Below are 27,674 nucleotides of genomic sequence, written 5' to 3'. Positions count from 1 at the left end.
CATATAAGGTGCAGAAATCTGCATTAATGTGAAGATATAAAACCCAACAGGATTTACATAAAATCACATTCATGGAAAATGATAAGAATACATTTAAAATACAGAAACTTTTACCTTATTTTTAAATGTTACCAGACAGCCAGCGTTTACCTTTCAACCACAGACAAAAAGTACATAATAATGGAACCTTGGAAATTGAAAACCTTGATGATAAAGAAGATGAAGGCATGTATACGTGTGTTGCTAGGAGTAACCAAAGTCAAAGTGCAAGAGCTCACTTTTATGTAGATGTCAAAGGTGAGGTGAGATTATTATGTATTTGAAATTATATTAAGCATGTTAAGTTCTTTTTATGTTGTATACAGTTTTAATAACATTATTTTACTTGAATATAAATACGTAAATATTAAGAATAACAGCAATAATCTTCTATCCTATGCACTATGCATGTGTGTATGTATATATATACATACATAGAGAGAGAGAGAGACACTGATAGATAGATATGCACATGTGTATGTTTATATTTCTGTGTTACTGTTTAAGTTTATGTATTGGTGATAGATATTTTTAATAAGTTATGGCTTTTACATTTTTTTGTTTAGACATGACATTTTTTATCAATAATGCAATCATATTTAAGCACACAGGTTATAATGATATACAATTTTTTAAATCAATAACGTAACAGTGAGTAAGCTGGGTATTTAAATTAAATATACACTAGTAATTACTTACTGTGTGGTTACTTATTAATAAGGATTTTGTTATTTTTCTTATGTTAATATTAGATTTGTATTTTAGCATTGCTACTTTCGGTTTGGAAATACTGGTTATATTTGTTCACATATTCAACTTAGTGTAAAACTAGATAATTGCTAGTCCATATTTTACTCATGTCTGCAAGAAGAGTAAAGGCTCAGATGCACAGTATACTTTTCTTGTGTTGTTTTTTATTCCAGGGATAAAATATGAATCTGGTTGTTACAATAAAGTTTTCTTTATGTGCTAATCATAGAAGTCTTTTTAATAAAATCAAACAATCCGATTATCAACAAACATCCAACAAAACTGTCTATTTGTTTCATCATTATTGTTCCAGACATTCCTAATCTTACACAATTTTTCTTGTAGCATATTTTGCATATTTAAATTCATCTAGTTTATTTTTTTAATATATAAAATAAAAAATATATCAATTCATCTGAATTGCTATGTACATACATAGCATACATGGTTCCACCAGCAATATTACACCTGTCTAAATGTAACTTTTTCCTCATAACTATATTGTAAAAGTTACATGTTATAAAAATATTCTTGTTTTATTTGAATTTCAAGTGCAATGTAAGAGATAAGATAAATGGTGGTTTGACACCCAAGTAACTCAGACTTTTAGAGCACTTACTTTGTAAACCACATATACAAATTATAAGTTGGAGGTCACTTCTGATATGTTGACACCCTCTCTCATACAGAGCTACCTCAATCTTCTTTCTGCTCTTTAAGCATTGCTAAAAAGTATTTCATGCTCAGTACACCAGTCTACATATCCTACCAATTTCATGCCATGATTTAAAATGTACATAGCATGTGATTACTTTTCAGCAATAGTATTGTACCACCTCTATCGATGCAGCAAGCTTTCTCTGTAATTCCTGCTCAATCTGCACTTTCTCAATTGGCACTATATCATTTAGAAGTAGTTTTTTTGTGCTTGTGGCTACCATTTCTAATTGTGTTTCTTTGCCATTTAGAAACATTTATCCAACAGTTTCAGTTTCTATGTTTACATCCAGTTGTTTTAACAATTTCTGGCATTTGTTTTTGTGTTCTCAAGTTTTAAGTGAATCTAGTATGAATTTCAGGTTCAATATTTTGAATGCAGAATAAGTTAGAGTTGCCAAAGCTACTGGTACCACTTCCCAGGACTCAGGTGTGATTTTATCTGCACAGGAAGTATAGACTTTAATTTGCAGGAAGCTAGATTATGTTTAACCAGTGGTTTCTTCTTTTCAGCTTGATGATGTTTCTGAGAAAGAATACGGTTAAGGAGAAAACAGTTTAGCATCTGTGTACAGCTCACTCCTTACATGTGATATGTACTGTTCCCCTTTGGGGTTCACATTTCTGACTATTTCCTCTATGGAATTCATCTGTTTCCAATGATTTATCTTCTGTCGCACTAACTCTTCGGGTCCACCAATTCTTTAGTCTGACCTGGTTTATTCTTACTTGCCCATGGGAGTTGTGATCTCCATAGTGTTCCTTCTAATCAAATTCATCTTATTGCTATGACTTTCACTTCTTGCCTTTGCTATTCTTTGCAGGAGATCATTGAAGCCAGAATATGGACTACTCCCAATACTTACATTGCCCATACTCTGCACAATCTTGTTATTATCTACTTCCCATGGGGATTCTACATGTGTCCATTTGTCTTTGACTAGGGTAAGTCATATCATATGATTTAATATTTTTTTCCAAAACATTACTTTCTACCACTGCTTATGAGATCCCACTCTGTAATGGGTGTTGCCTTCTCATGTTTTGTTTTAAACCTGCTCTACTTACTGGCAGACTTTTTATATATCAACTTTTTTCAAAGAGAGTAAAGCTGGTTTCCTTCCTTTAATTTCGTCTCAATGCTTATTCCAAGGTAAACGGTTTTCCAAGTTATGTTGCATCCTCCTTGCAAGACTTAATTTAGAATGATGTATGTTTGTTTCTTCAGTTATATCCAATATAGGCTTTATGTCTCATTAATTCTGGTTGCATATGGCTCCTTCTCTGCTCATATGTTTGAGTTTTGAGACTGTATCTGCCTCCTAATATAGGCAACAGTATGTATGTACACTATTCCTATTATTCAGCAAATGTTCCATATCCTCCTCATAATTATAGATGCAGGATGCATCTTCCCTGCATTTACAGTTGGGTAAGTTAAGATTTCTGCTATTAATACTAATTATAGATATTGCTCTGTTTTTATGTTTGCATTGAAGCAATGATAATCCTATAATGCCTAGTTAAGTTTATTGTACCTCTTGCTTTTGTGATGGATTTGGGAGTTTGTTCAGTTTTTACTGCATGCCAACATCTTCTTTATAATTCATGGTTCTTGACGTATGACACTTTGTTTACTTACAGTTGGCATTCATGTGTATATTATAATATGGTCCACATGCCCTATCCATAATGTTTTTATTACTCTATGTTCATACTTGATTGATCCCCAACTTCCTAATGCAGAGGCTGAAATGTTGAATCATGCCTGTATGGTTAAGGTTAGGTATCTCCATAGCTAAGTCAGGTGTTGTTGTTGTTGTTGTTTTACCATAGATTGCACTTCAGAATGAATTACGCTTGGGCAATGGGCAACATCCTTATTTTCTCTGCCTGTATTACATTCATTTCCTTCTTTTAGAATGAAGAATATGCCTGTTTCATAAGTAGTGTGATACCCTATGTGTATGCTTCAGTTCATCTCGAAGCACACCCAATCATTCTGGACAGTCATATTTTACTTGGTTTCCTCCACTTTTGCAATGTGCTATACTAACTTCGTGTGTAAAGAGATAAGACTATATCAGAAGTTAACATTTTCTTACACTGAACATGTATTTCTGATAGATACTTAACTTCTCTGACACACTCTCAATTTTTTTCTTTCCACTACACATGTTTTTTTCGTTAGGTTTTTTTTCAATTCTTAAACGTGAGGATGGAGCAGGAAAACTAGAGGGAGCTAGTGTACCAGTATATAGAGGTGCAATACTTTCAGTGGAGAGTAGTCACATGGTAACAAATGTTCAGTAGTGGTGCATAACTGTTGTGTTGTACAGATTGATGTGCTGAGCATGAAGATTTTTGTACCATTGGCTAGAGAGCAGAAAATGATTGAAACAGATTTTTGTGAGATTAGTGCTTATCAGAAATACATTTTCAGTGTAAGAAACTTTATTAACTTTTCACACATTGTGGAATTTCTCAGGCACACAAACCTTTATCATAGATGATGGTAACGCTTTCATTGAGAACACAAATATATATTTTGGCAGGGTTGGGTCATCTTCAGCTAAGACAGTTTCATTTATTAAACAGGATGATTGACCTTTGGAATGAGTTGTGTTTGGATATGGTGGAGGCAGTAAATTTAAGTGAGTTTAACAAAAAGCTTTTTAACTATATAAATGATAAGGACTGGCTTTAAAACGTTTTATTTATTTTGTTTAATCATTTTATTTTATAGGATGGAACAGCCAAGATGGACCAATAGGTCTCATGTTGTTTCAAAACGTTATTTTATGTTAATGTATGTAATACTCATTTATCAAGGGTATCTTGTTCATTAAACGTGACTTAAGTTTTAAGAAAAGCTCGTATGATTGAAATGCTATTTATACTTAATAATATTTACTTTCAGTTCCACCTCTCATTGGACGGTTTGAGTTTGACAAGGATTTGCATGAAGGAATGAGAACTCGAGTTTATTGCAACATAGCACAAGGAGATCAGCCAATCTCTATTTACTGGACTAAAGATGGGCATCCTATCTTAACTGATTTAGGAATATCTGTTCGAGTGATTGATAACTTTTCTGTTGCTCTTGTTATTGATAAGCTTAAACCAACTCATAATGGTAACTATACCTGTTTAGCAACCAACGAAGCAGCAACTGTCCAATATACTGCTCAACTAGTAGTTAATGGTAAAGTATTAATTAAAAAGGTTTACTCACTCTACCAACATGGTAGAATCTAGAATTTATATCTTTTTTTCGTAGTAACGTATTGTTTAATAGATAATTCGATAATTTTTTAATAACTGTATTTAATTTTCTCATCCTTTCACTTTTTTCACAAGTTATTGAGCAGTGTCTAAGGCTTTGTTGTACCACTTTAATTTTTCTTTTGTTTGTGACAACCTACTTAACAACTTAATTATAATTGTGCAGTTGTGCACTACTTATTGATTTTTTACGTACTTTGTCTTATATTGTTTCTTTACCAACTCAAAAGTTGTTTGAGCATTTTGTTATGAAGAAACGTATTAGGATAGGTGTGGCTTAAGGGTTAGATGTTGAGCTGCAAAACAGAAGGTCAAAGGTTAGAACAAAAATATGTTATTGAATGTACTCCACACATTCACTTGTGTAGTTGTTGTAACTGAAGCCCTCAGTCTCACTATTCTGTATATAAATAAGTTTATAGTTGTTTATATTTACACTAAAAACTAAGAATATTTAAATCCAGTTATTCACCAATTAAGTCATACTAGCGTACTTAACTCTATCAAGCTCTTAAAATGGTCTTTTAAAAACTTGACTGTTTTGTTTCATCGAGTGAATAGTTGTATGCAACTATCAAATGCTTTTGCAGTTGTAATGTGTTATTGATTTCTATGTTGTACTTGTCAGGTTAAGAGATATTTTGGTAATATTCAACATAACTCGTCAGTAGCTCACAAATGTATGCTGCTTGTTAATACTAGTTAGCTTTTTGTCACTATCTAGTTTAAAACATACAAATGCTCAACTTAGCATTTTGTAAACAAAGTAATTTATATATAATCCTTTTGAGTAACCTGCTACATATACATTGAAACAAAAGTACTGGTGCTGTATATGACAATATAAAAGGCAAACATCCACTTGTTATGGCTTGTAACTCATTTTGTTCAAACTGTGTATTTTATGTCAGTATGGGATAAACTGATCCCCAATACTGTTGTTTGGTTTATAGTACCTCCTTATTGGATGATTGAACCAACTAATAAATATGTTATACTAAATGAGCATGGAACTTTAGACTGTTTTGCCATGGGATATCCAGCTCCTCAGATTACCTGGAAAAGAGATAAAGGTAGTTAATTTTAATGAGAAATATCATATAATATTTTTGCAAAACAAAACACACAAAGCAAATAGTTACTTTATTATTATGTCTTATTTGTGGTAACTGGCATTCTTAGACTTGCTTGATTAGCAAGAAGTTAGCAGTTTACTGTACTTAAAAGTTGGAAAGTGTGATTCTAATATGGGAATACTGCATTGACCATTGTTCTTATTAATTTATATTAACTTTATTAAAGTTATTATAGGATACTGCATTCCTGTTTTGCTGTTAAATATTAATGCTGCTTTTAAAATATTTTAATGGTTAAATTCAAGTGTCTACTGTAACAACTTTCTTTTTGTAATATATTTTCAATGAAAGAAATATAAGTGGATTAAGCACCTTGACAAAATATGTCTGTGACTCTGTAGATATGAGTGTTTGTTTTAGTTGGCAGTGGAACTGATTACGTGTTTGTTTTAGTTGGCAGCGGAACTGATTACAAACAAATTCTGAGTGGACCAGACTACCAGATATTTGAGAATGGTACTTTGCGAATTGCCAGAACAAAACTACAGGATAGGGGAAATTACCTCTGTCAAGCTAACAATGGAATTGGACCTGGACTAAGCAAGGTTGTTCACGTTACAGTCCATGGTAAGTTAATCTTATATGTGGAAATATTAAATAAAATAGGCATCATTAGTTATTCATAGAATTTCTGTAAGAAAATATCTAAAACAAAATAAATGTTGTAATACGAATCACACAAATAAGTAAAGTTGTACGAGTAGATAGATTTTCAAACGATTTTGAATCCCTACAATTGGATAGATTTTAAAACGATTTTGAATCCCTACAATTAGATAGATTTTAAACGATTTTCAATCCCTACAATTAGATATATTTTAAAACGATTTTCAATCCCTACAATTAGATATATTTTAAAACGATTTTCAATCCCTACAATTAGATATATTTTAAAACGATTTTCAATCCCTATAATTAGATAGATTTTAAAACGATTTTCAATCCCTACAATTAGATAGATTTTCAAACGATTTTCAATCCCTACAATTAGATAGATTTTTAAATGATTTTCAATCCCTACAATTAGATAGATTTTCAAACGATTTTCAATTCCTACAATTAAATAAATTTTCAAACGATTTTTAATCCCGATTTCGGTTGGCACTGTGATCTGTACAGCTAAATAAAACAGTCCAAAGTTGGCAAATTTCAATGTTGGATCACAATGTCAACAAAAATACAGATTGAAAATAGGTTTCGAAAACTATCCTTCTCTATCACTGTTTGTGTATGTTTTATTGTAGCATTTATTTTATTTTGGATACTTACAGCAATTCTATGAATAACCAATAATTCCTACTTTCTATTAAAATTTTAATTTTATGACAGTTTATTTGTTGAATTTTCATGTGTTCATTTCATGAGCATAACACCTGTAATCTTAGTATAGTTACAACTTTTACAAGAATTAAAACCACAATCACAAATTTATAATATGCGATCCTTAGTTTGGGCAACAAACAAGTAAGTGTATAAAACTGCCAAAGGAGGGATAACATTTATAAATTTATGATGTGGTATTAATATTTGTTTCATTGCTGTTTATAACAGGATTCCTACTTCAGTTTAAAATTCATATTAATAATCCTGTTTTATTACTTTTAATGTTATACCTGTGTAAAATACATACTTTTACCTTTAAAAACTGTCTATCCATTAGCATGCAACGACATTTGTTGGGTGAAAATACATTTACGTAGTGCATGATATGTTTATCATTTATCAAAAACCTGCCTATATTTATTGGAATATCAAAAGCAAATACCCAGAAACCTATCAGTTAAGCTTGAGAATTCTTGCAGCAACAGCCCGAGCTATTTAGAGCTAACTTCATTGACGTGATTAGGTAGACAGCAGACGAAAAAGTTGTTATTTTATAAATTTTTGAATTGTTATGCTGGAAATGTTAGCAACTTTTTTAATTTATTATTAATATATATGCTCATAATATAGTGTAACCAATAATTTTGAATGTTTGGGGTTTTGCTTAGAAATTCAACAGGATGTTTTTTTGGAACGTGAATTATTTATGAAACTTGTCAATCTCTACCATAAAGTACTACCATTTTTAATAATAACTATTAATAATGTCTCTATGAAGTCCCATTAAATATATTTTCTAATCTGTTTATGTACCTGATTTCTTGTAGCAAGTCCTTGACCTTTTCAGCTACAAGATCATGAATGACATATGAGTCAGGGGAAAAAGAGAAAAAAAATTAAAAATTATTTCAAAATTAATCCACTTAGTTATCTGAGGCATTAAGTTTAACATAACAATTTAAATTAAACAGTTTGCAATTTAGGTTAGTTATAAGTAAAATTTATAAACATTGCATAGTTCAGTCTTTTCATTTCTTTTACTCTGGAAAATTATTAACTTCCTTATTCATGAATGTTAGTATTATTTCAAATTGATAAGTTTTCTGAGAAACACACCCAGTAATTTATTAAATATACATGATAATTTATCATCTTCATTTTATAAAATTAATTATCTATCTATTAAAGCTAAATGTTGATTTATGAAACCTGTATCACAGTTTACTAATACAAAGATTGTTTTGATAAACTACATGTCAATTCTTACATTTACGCAACAATTTATAAATTTAAAAAGTGGTTTAATAAACTGATGAAACTGTTAATTATGTACATTTTGTAAATCAACAAATACTTTTCTTAGTTGACTTGTAAACTTGTAAATAATAATGCTATTTACAAATTGAATATGCAATATATAATATGCATATATATAATTTAAGTTCAGTGTAAAAGCTACATCTAGTACCACATAATCATAGCTGGAGTTTCCTACCTACTTTATTTACAAGATGAGTGATTTTATCACAATTTGTAATTTACTTAATAAAAAGATCACCAACACAGTGACCAGTTCCATCACTTAAAATTCATGACTGTAATACAAATAAAAGTAGTTGGATAATTTAAATCTTATAGAAAAAAAGAGTTCACAATAATAAAAACAATACTTTTAGAACATCATTTATATGAACTTTTACTTTGCAGCAGGTACGTATGATAACATTTGCTTATTTTTCCCTAATTCAGTGTATTAATTTTATTAATTTATTATTTGTATTTGAAGTAACTTATGTAAGTGCTAATTTTACTTCTTTGGATGTATTCATTCTTGTATTGTATTTTATTCAGTGCTTTCTTATATTGTAAGTCTGTAAATCTCAGTAGATTTATACCAAAGTGCCACAGTTTTATTTTGGTTCGTTTTTTATTTTTTTGCTTATCACTATAAGATTAAGTTAATAATCTAGAACTATCTACATGTGTTCAAAGTTATCACAAATTTTGGCAACTACGTCTTGAAAACATTTGTCTAAGGCATCAACGTTTAACGTTGCTTTGCACAATGTAGTTTTGCAATATAAACTTCCACCAGAAAATTGTTTTGTTACAAGCACTTCTTTCAAATCATTAGTTTTTACTTACCTTACGTTGGAATCTTTTAAATTTAAATCATTACAATATTTGATTGTGTTTATTATTTAATTTTCACTTGTTTACTTATCAATATTGCCCCAAATATCCTGTGAAAGTGTGTTGTATTTGTGATGTGGGTATATCTTTAGCTAATAGATAATTTTTTGAAGTTTTAAAGTTTATTTTTAGCACAATACTTCAATGAAAGAAACTAATATATCTATCTCACTTTAGCTATTCACAGAACTATATGAGTTACTAAGGTTAATCAAATGTACTTTCCTTTGGAGAAGGTTACTGTGGTGTGAACAATGCTGTGAAAAAAAGAAATGGTTTCTTCTGATGATAGATCATATGATTGCCTGGGATTATGACATCCCTTACTAACATGAAAGTGGTCATCAGTTACTTAGGTAATGCATGCACCAGGGAAGAGAGAACTTTATATATATAACGTAATGTTTTTGTTTCCCATATTGATATAAAGAGCATATAGGGATTTACATATAATTTTGGGAAATTCATTATACATTGCTCTTGAAAAAAGAAATTCTTTTTCAGAGATGCAAGTTCTTTGTGATTATTTGTTTGCCAAAGTGCTATTATAGAGACTTGAAATTGCAATCAACACAACTTCAGCTTCAGCCTAATAGAGGCTAGAAGTGCAATGGTGAGAAAGTAAAGCTTTCTGTCTTTCTCCAGCTGATTTCCTTAAGTACATTATATTAAAAAGTTTGATTGTTTACAACTATATGTCCAATTTTTATTCTGTGATAAATTATCTGATGAATTTTCATGTTTTATGAAGTTCTTGCACACTACTCTGAAGGAATTCAGGGCAAACTGAGAATACCATACATTTATCAAATTTACTCCTCTGCAAGGTTTGATAAACTGCAGGTAATTGTTCATTTGTAAGTTTCATTCCTTTCTAACCAAAATCATCAGTAAGACTTAGGGGCCTTTCTTATCTTTTAAAATAATTTATAACTGAGATTGTGATAAAAGTCTTTACAACAAGTTCAAAAAAGACCATGTATAACTATGACAGTGTTGACCACTTTTAAAAGAGTAACAGGTAACATTTATCCACAGTATAACTATGACAAAACCATATTTTTAAAATGTTATTTCCCCTTTATGAAGTGTAGTTCTCCAAATCCACAAGCTGACTTTAAGGTATTCAGTGAATTCATTTTTATATATGTCTCAGTTAATTTGGGATTACTTTGGGATAATTTTAATAATGGTTTATAGGGTATTAAATGGAGATTTATTTTTAAGTTCCTGATTTGTATAAACTGTTCATATTTGCAAAATTACTATAAATTATCATTATATTTTCACTCCCATGTTTGCCAATTTTGGGAAAAAACAAAGTATGGTTAGGTGGTTTCTTTTGTTAAAATAAACATATTTTTGTACTATGAGTTGTAATGTTACAACATCAGTGTGAATTATTTATCACTATTGTTTACGACTTCTTGCATAATTACACTGGCAGATGGGTAGGTGTGAATAATCAAGACAAAACTTCAATTTTTTATGTACTATATTAATCTGAGGTAAACACTTTGGATTCTGTATGGTTAAGAAGCTGATATTTTGGGAAATTTCATTTTATTGATTTCAAACAGTGGAATATGTCACAATAGGAAGACAGTTAATTTTTACTGATTTTTGTTTTTATAATGTACGATCACATTCCAATGAATAGATGAACCCCAACCCCACCCTCAGGCAGCAGCCTTACTCTACATCAGTAATGAATATCTCTGTCAGACTTTTATCTCAATCTGTGATATTACCTCAAACTAGTACCCATATTCATTTGCACAGCTTGAGTAGATAATGTGCAACTTGTGTATGGTGCACAAACCTCCTGATCCTTTACAGGAACATTTAAATGATTACTTATTTTATTTCAGTGTAATTACTGAATGTAGCATTTATTTTAAATTCCACCTGTTATCAGTTAGATGGGGGCAGAGTTATCCAACTTTATTGATAAAATTGTTCCAATTACAAAAAGTTCATGTTTCATTTCAGTATCTCAGAATGGTTAATGTCCAATCTTTGTTTTAACTAGGTATGATGGCCCGGCATGGCCAATTGTGTTAAGGCACTCAACTTGTAATCTGAAGGTCACAGGTTCGAATCCCTGTCCCACCAAACATGTTTGCCATTTCAGTCGTGAGGGCATTATAATGTGAAGGTCAATCCCACTATTTGTTGGTAAAAGAGTAGCCCAAGAGTTGGTGGTGGTTGGTGATGACTAGTTGCCTTCCCTCTAGTCTTACACTGCTAAATTAGGGATGTCTTGTGCAGATAGCCCTCCTGTAGCTTTGCACAAAATTCCAAACAAACCAAACTAGGCATGATACTTGTAATAAAATTATTTATTTTAAAACATCTTGCTTTTTAAGGACATTTTTTTAAATTATTGTAAACTACATTAAAAATTATGGTTGTGATATATCCAGGTGAAACTCAAATAATATTAAATATGTATCAGCTAGATCTGCTAAATAACAGTAAATTCACACAAATAACAATTATGGATAAATACTAAATCCCTTACTGACTGAGTACGGGTTCAGAATATTGAAATAAAATTACATTCACTTGAGGGGAAGCTATCAGAAAAATTGTATTCACTCATATGAAGTTGCATTTGCTCCTGAATTGTTTTATTATATTTAATCCATACAATACATTAACATTCGTTGGTCATAACTAAAGGAATACAAATGGATCATGCATTCACATCCGGGAAAGCCAACTAAAACAATGAAATTTCTCAAAAGTAAAATTCTTCGGGAATATGGAAGTTTAATATTTTTATCTCTATGAATTGATGTACAGTGAAGTAAAGAGACAATAAAAGCTGTAATAAAAAGTTGAATAACTTTTATTACATGCTAAACAAACATCATACACACACAGCATATGTATGTGTGTGTACTTTCTGTTACTTACACAGGATTATCTTACCAGTTGGATCAAACCAGAATGTCTAAAGGCTACATTATATACCATCCAACATACCTCACATTTTTTCAGGGTGATTAATGCTACCAAAATGTCTGGCTTTTCTCATTACATCATTTTTGGGGTAATAGTCTCTAAATATCATTTGAATAGCCACTGAAGGATATTGGTGTTGACATCCTTGCACCATGTGTCATATTGATCAATATCATCCTAGGCAGTAATAGATATTATTAATTTTGAAGACACCAAAGAAACTAAGATAACTTAGAAGTAAATCAACCAAACAGCTTTCTTAATTGCATGTTATGTAGAAAAGTGCACATGTGCAGAACAAATAAAAACTGTAATATCACAAGAAGAGAGAATTGCATCACATATTAAATTACTACATTGTAGTTATCTTACAACATTTTACCCTAGAAATGAACAGATTTACAGTATTTTTGTAAATTTTTAACTCTGCTATTTCTTCATTCCGATTATATTCTTAAGTCCTTTAAATAATTTCCTTTCCAAACTGATGTTTAAATAATTATTATGAAGTATTAGTATTTCCAAAGCCTAGTTTATTATACATGTTAGAAATTCTGTTATTATTCTTTATAGTTCCAGCTCATTTTGAGACGAAAAAGAAGACAGTAACTGTGATAAGAGGAGAGAGAGCTGTACTGTTATGTAAAGCTATTGGAGATAAACCTATGGCCACTGTTTGGAAACAAAATGATTATCTTCTTAGCCCAACATTAAAAGATAGGTAAATTATCTACTTTGTCATTCTACATCAAAACTACTTGTGTAATAATAAACCAATTTTGATAATCATTTATACCTAAGATATAATTCATTAAACATTTCCATATTTTATACATAATTCTATATGATATAGATCATTTCATTTACTGTAAAGTTGCTGCCATTTTACTTTTACTGGTATGAGAACATCAAATGTAAAAGGTGTTATTTGAAATCTAATTGAATTCATTTCAAGCAATTAATTAATAAATGTGAAACAATTTTAATATTAAATACCATTTTGACTTCTCTATTGAAAATCTACTATATGTTCTTTCTGTACATTTTTCATAGAAGGTTAGTATTGTACTATTACAATCTCTAACTTACCAATTTAATAACTTTAAAACATGTTTTAATCTTATTTATTAAAGTAAATCCTTATTAGAACAACTGTCACGAATTTTCTAATCTTTAAGGTATGCTCTGAATGAGAAATTAACAAGAAATGGAATGATATCTGAAATTACCATTACTAATGTGCAGAGAAGTGACACTGGAAGCTTTGTCTGCCTTGTAACAAATGTTTTTGGCCAAGATTATATGGAACTGCAGCTTATTGTACAAGGTATGACTTTCAACTAATAGTACAAGAATAATACAGTTTGCTGTATATGTTTGATTTTTGTTTACTTCATTAGAAAATATAGTGATTTTATGAAATACAGGATATGAGTTATGTAATAAACAGTATTTTGAAAGGTTGTGTTTTTACTGGTATCTAAAAGGACATAAGTCTTTTATTAGTAAAGCTTTTAATGTTGTAAATTTTACATGTACTATAAAATAATTAAAAGTAACTTAGAAGATACTAAAGTGCTTTGTTTCATATATTTGTAGTTTGAAAAGCATGTAAATTGAGTAATTTTCACAGTTATACTCTGGTTGCTGTATTTTTAGTATTGTCTTCTTGGCTCTTACAACCCACTTGTTCTGAGGTCTAACAGTGATGAAAAACTACTGAGCTAATACTGATGTATCATATCTTAATGCACATTGTTAGATAATTTAATTAATATTTCTGGAAACTTCTAGTCATGTTCTTTTATACAATCGCATTTATGGTGCTTAATACATCACTCATATTTGATACATTTATATTAATATACCACAAGTAACTTTACTACATTAAATAGATCCATTAGCACCAATTGAGGTAGAAATATTGTTCCTGAGGATAACAAATCTTTAAATGTAAAAAAGTTTTTAATTAATATGATTTCAAAATATTGATAAAAATTTTTAGACATAGCATTAAGAAAAAGTTACTCTTTTCAGTAAATGTTGTTGTATTTAAGTCTAGTTAAGTTTTTACATTTTGTTTACTTACCTAAACAAGAGTTTCCTAGTCCTCCCCAGGAGGTCAAAGTTCTAGAAACAAGAAGTAGGTCAATAACAATACAGTGGGACGCACCTTATGATGGAAATAGTCCTCTCCTGTGCTACATCATTATGATAAAAAATGAATCAGGTAATTGAGCTTCAATTTAAATCCATGAACCAATTTTGTACCTGGAATAATAATCCTGGATATACATTTCAGTAGAGAGTTGTTTGAATAATTCTGTGTCTGAAGTTCTTTTGATTTAAGGCTTAAGGTGTTATCTAAGATTTATAAACTGTTGTGATATGAGTGAGATTATCATATATATTACTTGTAGGAGACTTACATTTATTCAAAATTTCAATAATATTAATATATTTACATATATTAGGTTAGAAAATATTGTAGTTTGTTTATGTTTTATTTTTGTATTTTTTGGGCAAGGGAATGAACAGTGGTCAAATATAATTGTTCATTCCCTTATCTAAAAATACAAAAATAGAACATAAACAAAAATTATAAAACAAAGAGACTACAACAATTTCCAACCTAATATATCTAAATATATTAATATTTGTTTTATAATTTTTGTTTGTTTTGTTTTTTGTATTTTTAGGGCAAGGAATTGAACAGTTGTCAAATATAACAGTAAAAGCCACTGAGAACAAAAGAGTAATAACAGGTCTACATCCCTCATTTACTTACAATATTTATGTTTTATCACAAAATGCACTTGGAAGCAGTGAACCATCAAAGGCCATTATTATTACAACAGATGAAGAAGGTAGGGTTTTAGTTTTGTTTTTGTTCAGTCTTAACAGCAGTTTTTTTCTCAAATACACTGTAGTATAGAACTTTTTTTTCAACTTAATATAGATGCTTTAAGAAATAACAATTAGTTTTATTTTAAGCTGTGGTTTTATTTATTATCCATGTATTTCTTCTTCATGTCCTTTCTTTCAGTTGTATCGTTACATGCCTTACTTTTAAAATGCAAGCTCTTCTGCCTGCTAGTGTATGTTGTATATTAAATGAAGTGTTTTTATAAGAAGTTCCCAGCATGAGGCTCCCCTAGCAAAGGTTTGGGGATACTAATGTTCATATGTAATTATGTAAAGCAAATGCTAACTCTTAATCTTGTTGGATGTATCCTTGTGGTCTGAAAAGGAAATAAGTGATTTCTGCTTGGTAGTTAAGCAGTGCTGATGAGAACAAAGTGCTGTATAAATATATCACTCATTTCCTTTCTTCTTTTTGCAATATTACAGTGTTTATTTTGAACTTATTATTTATATATTATGTGCACATATTTCATACAATGTGTGGTCAAGTAAACCATTAAGAGTATTTCTTTCTAAGCTACCTTTGTTCCTTATTCTTCTCCAAATGGATGATAACTGTTATGCCCATGGAAGATATTGCTACAATACTGCATATCCTGCAAAGATGTCAACATTAGTGCCCTTCAGTAGTAATTTAGGTGATGTCTCTAGGTTACAGATGCACTTGTGTTTCTGTGAGAATGACCACTCGTATAGGCAGCATAGTTGCTCTGGGCTAACGTGAATCAAAATAAGGAATGATGAATTTATGCAGGGTGGTATATGGATTTAGCTTGAGTAGTTGAACACATAGAAGATCCAGTAGGAATGAGTAAAAAGACAATAAAACTAGTACACACATTGTGTGTGTTTTATGTGTGATATAATAGATATTTCTCATTTCCTGTTTCACTTGGTGTCCCTATTTCTTTATTTTACCTGTTTTCAAAATCAGTTATTCAGAGAGATTGCATTTCTTCATAACTAGTGTTTTGAATAAATTTCCTGCCATTAAACAGACATATCTCATTCCTCTAAGGTTACTACAGTTTATCGGGATACACTGCAGACAGGATAGAAGAAGAAAGTTTGGTACTGTGACTGCAGGATATCATATTGTAGGGTTTGCTATTTCTGTTTAACAGTGTAATGTCCTTTATTTGAACCCTTGTGCCTTAAATTTAAAGGATGTAGCATTTTCCACAACAAGAAGGACTTATAATCAAGAGGGAGCATTCACTGCTGAGGGGAGTTAGTTGTCTAAGAGAATTATCTGGTTTTCAAGAAGTCATGTACTGAACATACAGTAAGAAGAGCTGTCAATGTCTTATGTACCCAGAAAGGTTGTCTGTCTTTTCATCCAATGATAATTCTCAGCACGAGGAAAATACAGACAGCTGTATGGTACATAAGATATATTTGTTGATTATTAAAGGTGATAAAGTTTATTACAAGTAGTTGCTTCATTATTATTTACTATTTGATGTCATTTTTCTTTTGTTAATATTACAGAATTAGTTTATCTCACTCATTGTTATTATACCAGGAGATTTGTTATTGACAACATTGCTGTTTTCCAATTTAATATTTCTGTGTTTGAGAATAAAACAATATGTAAAACATACACAAATAAAACCATTTACAAAATACATGAAATGACCAGCAAATACATATGCTATAAGCTTATAATAAAAACGAAAATGCAATGAAGTAGAAATACTCAATAAGCCCTCACACATTGAAAAAAAAAAAATAGTTACCCTATAAGACAAACCCTTATACACTAATCTATCATAATATTAAAAAACTACAATGGTCCTTTTAGTCCATTTTGGCAGTCCTATCCATGAAAATAAATAAAAAGCCTGAAGCCAGCCCTTATCACTATAATATTTACCAAGCTTTCCCTTAAACTTCCTCAAGTTAACAGCATCAACCATGTCCGAAGACAACCGATTCCAGTGGCTAACTATTCTGTTAGAAAAATAAAGCTGTCTTAGTTGAAGATGAGTCCTACCCTGTCAAAATTTATATTTGTATTCCCTAGTCTTATCATTCTCACCATTAAATACAAAAAATATGAGGCATCAACACTATCAGTTCTGTCAACAATCTTAACACCTCAGTCAACTCCCCTCTAAATCTTTACTTTTACAAGATAAAACAAGTTTGGAAATCTTGACATATTTTTGTATGATGATTCACCCCAGGTATCAACCTAGTACCCATTCTTTGAACCCTTTTCAATACTTCAATGTTCTTTCTAAGGTAAGAAGCCCACACTTCTAATGTAGTATAACCAATGGGCTATACAGTGATATCATAACTTCTTTAGACCAGTATTCAATGTTTCTTTAGGTGCAACCTAAAATTTTATTTTTTTACTACTAGTAACACCACATTGTTTGGATGGCTTAAGAGACTGATCAACCAAGATGACAAAACCTTTTTTTCCATAACACTGTCAAAATCATTGTTATCAAAAGTATACTCATAGTTGAAATTGTGATATCCTACATGCATTAACATACATCAAAAGCCATCTGCTATTTACTTGCCCAACTTACCAAATAAGTGAACTCCTCTTGTACATAGATAACATCATTTTCACAGCCAGCAAAACCCAAAACTTTAGTTTCATGAACAAATTTAAATAAACTGTTGATTATCCTTTCATCATTCTCATTGATATTAATCAAAAACAGCAAAAGTCCTAACATTGAGCTTTTAGGTAACCCACTTATAACATTAATCTAGCTTAACTGAACTCCAAAAATAACCATTTTAAAGTGTCTACAAACCTCAGTCACAAGATAAAACCTTTTGGTAATTAAACAACATGAACATAAGTTATAACCATTTAATGTCAATAAATATGCATGTACATCACAGAAAAATACTATGAGCTGATGAAAGCATGAGATGTCATAGAATCTTGGAGGTTCAGGCACACAAGAATGAGATAACATTATTAGTTAAGAGAAGAAAAACATAACCAAAAGAATCTAGAAACTGCTTTAAATAACAAAAGTCTGGATTGAAAATATAAGGTCAGATGAATTCTAGTTGATCAGAAAATCAGTCAGATGAGCAAGTTGTTAAAAACGTTATAACTGCCCATTTACAACCAAACCTTTTTTCCTAAATATTCCTTTGAATCTTTATAGATAGAAACATTAAGCAATATCTTGGTCACATGACATTTATCTCGATTTCAGATGTGCTTAAACCCTTCTTGCTCGTAAAAGGTTCATCCAATAACATATTTGACCTTTTTGGTCCCTAGACTTCATTGGATTTTTAGTTGACTAATGCCTGTTGTTATACTGTCTCCTTCTGTCATTTCCATTAAAATGGACATCACATCTTACCTTTCACCAGTGAAGGTTCTCACCACTTCCATATGCTTGTTACATAACAGCTCCTAATTTCAGTATGAAAGGAATGAGGATTGAGGTGAGGCTACAAAATTGGTTCCTATACACATGAGTCAGCTAATTTTAACAGTTGCCAACCTATAATTCTGACCATTATAATCCACTACAGTGTACTTTACCTCTTCCTTTCAACTTTCAAAGTTTCACCATATGGTATTGCTTTCTGCCCCAACACTCATAATACTTAGAGTATATTACAGTATTATTACATTTTTTAACTGTACCTTGTATTGAAGCTACATTGATAATATATTTAAAAATTGTTTGCTTACAAAATATTTTAATCAGCATGATTGAAAATATTTAGACATAACCACATGAAGTACTTGGTACGTCAAATTTATATACGTTATGAAAACATACTATGATTTCCTAATTTATTGGGTTGAGGAATAATTCGTGAGCGTTTTTCAAGTTACAAAAATATATTCATAAATGAAACGCTTTCGCAAAATATTTCATGTCATTTGGTAAATAATTTTTTGCTCTAATAGATGGTGTGTTTGATTTTCATATGTCTTTAATTTTTGCTTTCATTTTCAGCTCATTAAATGGAATGTCAAGTGGACAAAATCGAGCATTTTCGATACCATCTGCTTTTCGCATTTAATATCTTGCAATTTCGTTTAAAACAATGCATACTATATACCTAGGTATTACATGAAATAAAGTATCAAAATAAATGTTTTGGGTGTAATGTGTTCATGCATTGAAGTATTGTATAGTCTTGCATGTAATGCTTGAATGAAATTATTTAAAAACGCTCACGAATTATTCCTCAACCTAATAAATCATTTTTGTTAATATCACCCATACTTAATTATTTCAGTTTAACCCATTCAAAATACACTGCTGGCCAAAATCTTAAGGCCAATGAACATAAAGAAAAATATCCATTTAGCGTTGTTAAACTCAAATACTTATTTGAGTAGAGCTTCGAAAGATGACAATATGAAAAGGAAAAATAAAAATAAAAAAACTTTTTTAGCATTTAATAAGGAAAAATGTGAACACTATGAAATTAGCCTAAATACTAGCTGGTCAAAAGTTTAAGACCATACTGAAATGAAACATTAATCAGTTAACACGTAACGAAATGTAGTCATTTGTGTTCGAGCATTAGCGTTGTCAACATCTCCCACTGACATCTCCTGTGTTACATTGGATAAAAACATGGCAAAGGCTAAAAAGTTGACAAAGTTTGAACATGGCAGAATTGTCAAGCTGCAAAAGCATGGTCTCTCTCAATGTGCCAATGGTGAGATTGGGCTTAGTAAAACTGCTGTTACAAATTTCTTAAAAGACCCTGAGGGATACGGAACGAAAATTTCAAGTGGTCGGCCCAAGAAAATTTCGCCAGCGTTGAGCAGGAAGATTAGATAGGTTGTCTGGCAAGACACCAGCCAATCGTCGAACCAGATTAAGGCCCTCATGGACGCAGAATGTAGCTCAAGAACAATAAAACAGCATCTATGAGAGAAAGGCTTTAAAAACCGTAAACGTCTTCAAAGGCCAGCCTCCTTTCACACCACGAAACAGTTCGGTTAAACTTTGCTGAGAAGCACCAAATATGGGACGTGGAAAAGTGGAAGAAAATTTTGTTCTCTGATGAGGAAAAAATTAACCTGGATGGTCCAGATAGCTTCTAACGTTACTGGCACAATAAGGATATCCCACCGGAGACATTTTTTACACGACAGAGTGGAGGAGGTTTCATCATTATCTGGGGTGCTTTCTCCTTCCATGGAACAATGAAGCTTCAGGTTATACAGAGGCGTCAAACAGTGGCTGGCTACATTGGCATGTTGGAGAGATCATCCTTATTGACTGAAGGCCCTCGCTTGTGTGGAAATGACTGGATCTTTCAGCAAAACAACGCTGCAATCCACAATGCTCTCAGGACAAAGGACTTCTTCATGGTGAATAACATGATTCTTGTAGACCATCCAGCATGTTTGCTCGAACTGAACCCCATTAAAAATGTTTGGGGGTGGATAGCAAGGGAAGTCTATAGAAATGGACGTCAATTCTAAACAGTGCATGATGTTCATGAAGCCATTTTACCACTTGGAATAACATTCCAGCCAGAGCCTTCTGCAAATGCTTATATCGACCATGCCAAAGTGAATGTTTGCAGTTATTCGCAATGATGGCTGTGCAACACACTACTCTTATTTGGTATTTCCTACCCTGTTGAGGACTTCTTTTTGGTGTGGTATTAAACTTTTGACAAGCTAGTATTTAGGTTAATTTTACAGTGTTCACATTTTTCCTATCATTTTTCCATAGTGTCTGTCGCTGCTGAGTCTCTTTTCTTCATTAGTTACCAAATATTTTCCTGTAGAAATTAAAGTATTTTCTCAAACGTATTGTATCTTCAAAAAATACCTTACACATCAGTAAACACAATTAATATTATATAACAGTCGCAATTGTTAGATCAAATCCATTATTTCCCTTTTCACGTTGTTTAACCCTATAGCTTTCGACACCACTTTTTAAATCCTTTGAGCATGTGGTACTGTTACGTTCTAAAGTTTGTTTGTTTTGGAATTTCGCACAAAGCAACTCGAGGGCTATCTGTGATAGCCGTCCCTAATTTAACAGTGTAAGACTAGAGGGAAAACAGCTAGTCATCACCACCCACCGCCAACTCTTGGGCTACTCTTTTATCAACGAATAGTGGTATTGACCGTCACATTATAACGCCCCCACGACTTGGAGGGCGAGCATGTTTTGGCGCGACTCGGGCGCGAACCCGCGACCCTCAGATTACGAAGCGCACGCCTTAACGCGCTAGGCCATGCACGTTCTGAAGTTAATAAAACAATTTTACTATTAACCCTTTCTTCATGGGTGTGGTATAATATACATGACTTGAGTATTTATGCTATAACTTTTGATGCAATAGGTGTACCTTCACAAAATTTGTTTGACTTATAGTAAAGGTTTCAAGTTTTTGGACAAAAGAAATCATAATTAAATATTAATTATTTTTTCTAAAGATTTGTTTGTGAAAACATTGAGCCTGTTTTGTTATTAGTCTGAGTGTGAAGCAATTTTCGTGTCATGATTAAAAACTATTCTTTATCTCAAAAGTCTTAAGTATTATTTGTGTAATCTCTAAAACGTCCTATATACATTTCAAACGTTTGTTTTCAGTAAAGCTTTATATTTTTGTTTGTTATTTTCAGGAACCTAACTACGTAGGTGTCTGTAAATATGCATGACCTCATAACCAACATAAAAAAATTAGGAAATAAATGTAAATTATCCTTTTTTTCATTTTAGAATGTTTATAAATTATAACAAAAAACACAAATATTTAGTCTAAATATCTTAAATCTCATAATATTATACATTTATTTATATTTATTATTTTTATTATTTTGAGTTTCTTATCATATTTCATGCAGTGCAACCCTGATCAGTATCTCTTAAAAGTAAAGATTTATGGAGCTGATTTGGTTCAGCTGATCTTATGATCAACAAATTATTCTGATTTTGGTATTAAATATATAGTATATTAAGTACTGGGCATATAGTACATGCATATTACCATACAATATCACCCAGATGCCAGAACTCTCTTTCAGTTGCACTTTCAAATTTCTAGCTATCACTTTCAATTGTGAAAATTGTATGTGTATTTAGCAGTACATTTACTAGCACCATCCATAGCATAATCTTAAAGGACAGCAAGGACCTTTTGATTCATCTAGGCAGTCATATTTACTAAATTAAACAAAACTTTAAAACTACCTCAAAATAACCCCTTATCATTCTAATATTTAGGAAGAATTTTCTTAAATACTTTAACTGTATCTACCACATCTGAAGGCGACCCATTCTAGAGTCCAATCATACTGTTAGAAAAATAATGCTGTATTAGCTAAAGACGAGTCTTACCCTGTCCAAATTTATTTGTGTTTCCTAGTTTTATCATTCACACCATTAAATATAAAGAAAGATTATGCATCAACACTATTAATTCCTTTAACAATCTTAAACATCTCAATGATGTTTGAGCTCTTCTTTTTTTAAAAGAGAAAAAAATTTCAAAAAACTTACCCTATCTTAACATGATAATATTTGCATTCTAGTTATAAACCTAGTAGCCATCCTCTGAACTCTTACCAACATTTTAATGTTCTCTCTAAAGTTAGGAGCCCAAGACATGAACACAATACTTCAAAAATGGCCTAACAAATGACCTACACATTGACATTAGAAGCTTTTGAGAATTGTATTCAATATTTATGTACTTAATTCTAAAATTCTATTTACCTTGCCATTTGTATCAGCTTAGATGTCCTAAGAGACTGATCAACATGAATACCTTGACCTTTTTCTTCCATAGCACTATAATGGTTATTTCTATCAAAATTAAACTAATAATTAAAATTGTTTTTCCTTGCATTTATTATATTTAAAATTAAAATTCCATTTATTTATCTAACACAAAAAACACTCAAAATCATTTTGAAAAACAGTAGCATACACTTCACAGCCAGCAACACCTAAGACTTTAATACTGTGAATAAGTTTTTGACTGTTATCTCAACTATGTTTTTGAGGTAAGTGTAAAAGAACAATAATCCTAAAACTGAACCCTGAGGTATCCAAATCCTGAGACTACTCCCGTTTGACTGCACTCCATTTGCAGCAACCTTCTGTTTATTTCCACCTAGCCAATTTTCTATTGAATGAATCAACCTATTCTTACACTTACAGAAGTAATCTTATAAAATGCCTTTTATGTACGAATATTTCAAATGATTTCTGAAAATCTAAATACACCAAATCTACACGTTCCTTCATCTACATAAGCAAAAAACTCTTTAAAGAATGACATTAATAATACAAGATTTTCCCTCTAGTAAAACCATCCTGACAATCCAACAAAATTTTATAATCTTTCTTTATTAAATTATTTTTCAAAGACTCTTTTATCAGAAGAGCAAACATGTTTTTTACCACTGATTTAAGACTAATATGTCTATAATTTCTGTGACAATTTTTATCACTTCCTTTGAAAACAGGAATAACATTAGCTAACTCTCAATCTCCTGACACCTGTATGTTATTCAAGGCTTCCATATTGAATCTTTAACCTATTTCAAAACCCATAGGTAGATATCATTTGGGGTAGAAGAATTATGTTTTTTTATCTGTCATCTTTTTCAATCTTCTTTCCATCTAGTATCAGTTCAGGATGAGGAATATTTCTTAAATCTTTATTAATAAAAACTGAAGAAAAAATTATAAGTTATCAACTCAGCCATCCTATAACATCAAATATTAGTCTTTGTGTATAACCCCTCAAAGCTCTACTCCCATCCTATCATTTTCTTACATATTATGTAGTTAAAGAAATCCTTACTTTTAAGTTTTACATTTTTAGTCATCCTTTTTTCACGTACTTTTTAATTTCTTAACTTCCCATTTTACTAAGTTTGTTTATCTTCTATAACTCTTCAAAACTCACATAACTGCAGTAATTGAAATTTCTTATATCTGTAATGATTTTCTCTAATTTTATATCATTTTTGAGCCAACCTAGTTGTTTTCACTTTGAGCTACCCTTTTTAATCTACAAGGACCATGCCTATCTTGAATATTTATCAGTTTCTTCAACAAATTGAGCTATTTTCTTAGAAGGAAAAATAAATCTAAAATATAATTGTTCTAAGCAGGTTTCTTAACCAATTGTTGAAGTAAACCATCCTGAATAGTCTCTAAAACTTGTCTCCATCATAGTTGAATCTAAAATTTCCTAACATGTATGCCTAAAATGAAAATCTCACATAATTATAGCCTCATTAAATTTTGAGTTACTTATCTCATTGTACGGATACTCATTAATTTTCATCAGTTTCATCTGGTGGTCTGTAACAAATTCCTATTAAAAGTCTTCTACTCTTGTAACCTCTAAACGAAACATAAATAAATTAAATCTCATTGCTGTCATATTTGATATCCAGAACTTGAACACACTGTAACTATCATTTTACATATAATATCATGCCTTCCCCTTTTTCCATCCTATATCTCTACAGACAAAACATATAGCCTTGAATTTCAAATAATTTTTTTTTAAAATTCCTTTCATCATAAGACTCACAGTTTTAGGATTACCTCTAGTATTAAAACCTGCAAATGTCATATCCCAACTAAATTAACTACAATAACATTTCTAAACTTTAAAAACATTTAAATATTACTTATCTCATCCAGAAGTGCAATATATATATATAACCTACAACTTCAATTACTTCTTTGCTTGGAGTTTGCATCTTCCATCAGATATACTCTTAAGCTCTTTCTATTTCCCCTAAATTATTATTGAAAACCATTACAATGTAGGGGAAATTGTCAGCTTTTTTACCAACTTCAGATATCTTCATTACTTCTAGATCTGTTTCTTTCCAATCTATCTTGTCATGGATGATTACATTATGTAACACAAATTTTGTTCCTGGGTAGTACGTGTTATTTCTTAATTGCTTATGTTGTGAAAGTATACAAAATGGCCATTATTCCCTTCAAACTTTGCCTTTGTGACCTGGATAATGAAATTTACAAATTAACCTATTTTCTATGTAAAAACGGGTAAATTTGCACATTTTCATATACATGAGGTCTGAATAAAACAACATATGAATCAAAATTTACATGTATTTATACACTTCTAAACAAATATGTAATGGGAGTAATAAGATGAAGTGTGTGCATTTTCACCACACCCAAAGCTTTACATAACGTATAGAATATTTGTCTGTGAAGTTAATTCTCTGATCCATGTGGATCTATTCAGATGCTTTGAACATGGTTCTTTAGTGTTTCACCAGTGCACCAGCCATAGTCTGTGCTAACTTATTTCCCATAGATAAGCTTTGGCCCACTTCATGAAGCTGTCGGTTGGCAAGAGTAACTACAGATAACCTCATTTTTTTCAGGAGTAAATCTAGTGCCCTTCTTTTTTTTTTTTTTGGAAATGTGGAAGAATCTCAAGCCTCAAAGTACTGGAGATCATTAGTTATGATACAGGCTAAGAACCACAACTTGGTGGTTAATGGTAAGGGTAAAGCATGTGTTCCTGAACTCACAACTGTTCACACCAGTACCATAGGTTAAATGCATCTGTGCTATAATCCTCAATTTGATCCAGTTGTGCTAAACCTTATCATACAGCAAGAAACTCCTACACTAGACCTTGTTCATTCCTTGTTTCTTCTAGAACTCCTGAAGCATTAGTCAATGCACCTAACCATTATTAGGATCTTGTACTGGATGGCTTGTCACCACTATGGCAGAAATAGTTTCAATTTTCACAGTGTGTTCAAGGGTTGTACATTCAGCAAATGGACAATGTTTCCACATGTGGTAAATCAGCTCATCTGTTTTCATGTTGTGGGCTTGAATGATACCATGTGACTAAATCATGTTCCTATAGTACTTTTATTCAGCATACTATTACCCCATTTGTACATATCATCATGGCCCACTTGAATAGTGAACTTTCTACCATATAAATAATGTTGACACTGTTTAATGAAGATTATAACTTAAGTTGTTCTTTCTTCATTACTTTGTATCTGTACTCAGGAGTCATAAGCATGTGACTAACTTATAGGATTATGTGCTCTACTTGGTCTGCAACTACAATAACACTGCTCCAGTTCCATATTCACAGGTCTTGTCAAGAGATCACAGTCATGTCATATATACATACATTAACACTGGGGATTCTGATAAAGCATGATCTAGGAACTGGAATGCTTCCTCACACTCCTTATTCCATCTGAAGTACATTTAAACTTCGGTAAGGGCTCATCGTAGTGTATCCATCTTGAAAGAGTTGACCATAAACTTTCAATAGTAAGTCTCAAAACCCAAAGTACTGAAGGTTTCTCACTTAATCACAAGTTGAGACCAACTTCACATTGCTACAGGTTCCATCTTTTCCAGTAACATTACCAATAAATTCCCCTTCCATGCACAGAAATGCAGATTTTACTGGTTTAAGTTTTAACCCAACTATTTTATCCACTGGGATTCCATGTACGTCAAGGATAACCAAACACTAATATACTGGCAACATAGAACAGATACTTTTCACATTTTAACCTCCTAAAGGTGGCAGACCCATTACACAGTTCGAATGACATTTTTGAAACACGTATAAGCCATCTCTTGTACTGAAAGCAGTCTTAGATCTGATCTTGTTAAAAGGATTGACTTTTCAACATCCAAATATCAGATTCTTTATAAATGAACCATTGGATCCTTCTAATATGTCCAGATATTAATTTCTTCGTGGTAACATGAAGATGATAGCACGAATCAGTCATCATGTTTACCCATCTAAAATTAATGCAAATCGTGGGTGTACCTTTGATATTTCTGACAAACACACTAAAGGCAAACAAGCATCCTCAGAAAGCTAGATGATCCCATTTTTTAACATATGTTGTACCTTAGCAGTAGTTACATTCCTAGTGGTCCAGGGAATACTGTGTGCCATTTATTTATTGAAAGTAGATTACCTATATTTATGTGTTATTGTGTGTCTATTATTTGATCTTATCAGATATCTTGTCCCACAGATGCATCAACATATTTAGCTAAAAGGTCAATAAGTTGTTAATGTTGCATTCAATCTTTATTATCTGCACAATCCTTAGCTAACGATCTCAGATGTGTTGGTAATCAAGTGTTCATATTTATGTGTAGTGCAGTAAAGACAACACTAACTAATTTGTTATTTACACCTCTTAGCTTGCCAAAGACTATTTCAACATGAAGCATGATAATTGATGATCCATAATTGCTGAATATAAAACCGAAGATTTACCTCTCATCTGAGTTAATATTCTTGGTTTCTAAACAGAAAACTTATTTGTATCTCAGAATGGCT

At 31.3% G+C, this 27,674-nt stretch overlaps 1 protein-coding gene across 1 annotated transcript in view; it reads left to right on the top strand.

The window, feature by feature from the left end:
• Window positions 1-27,674, top strand: part of LOC143235863 (cell adhesion molecule Dscam1-like) — a 185,382-nt gene that overhangs the window by 81,364 nt on the left and 76,344 nt on the right. The window contains 8 exon segments of the mRNA XM_076474104.1: window positions 136-297; window positions 4,427-4,711; window positions 5,745-5,864; window positions 6,321-6,494; window positions 12,987-13,134; window positions 13,592-13,740; window positions 14,512-14,643; window positions 15,113-15,280. Of these exon segments, the coding sequence (XP_076330219.1) occupies window positions 136-297; window positions 4,427-4,711; window positions 5,745-5,864; window positions 6,321-6,494; window positions 12,987-13,134; window positions 13,592-13,740; window positions 14,512-14,643; window positions 15,113-15,280 (1,338 nt within the window).

This window comes from Tachypleus tridentatus, chromosome 12 (genome assembly GCF_004210375.1).
Source record: "Tachypleus tridentatus isolate NWPU-2018 chromosome 12, ASM421037v1, whole genome shotgun sequence".
NCBI classification, from domain to species: Eukaryota; Metazoa; Arthropoda; class Merostomata; order Xiphosura; family Limulidae; genus Tachypleus; species Tachypleus tridentatus.
This window is presented reverse-complemented; position numbering and strand designations above follow the sequence as displayed.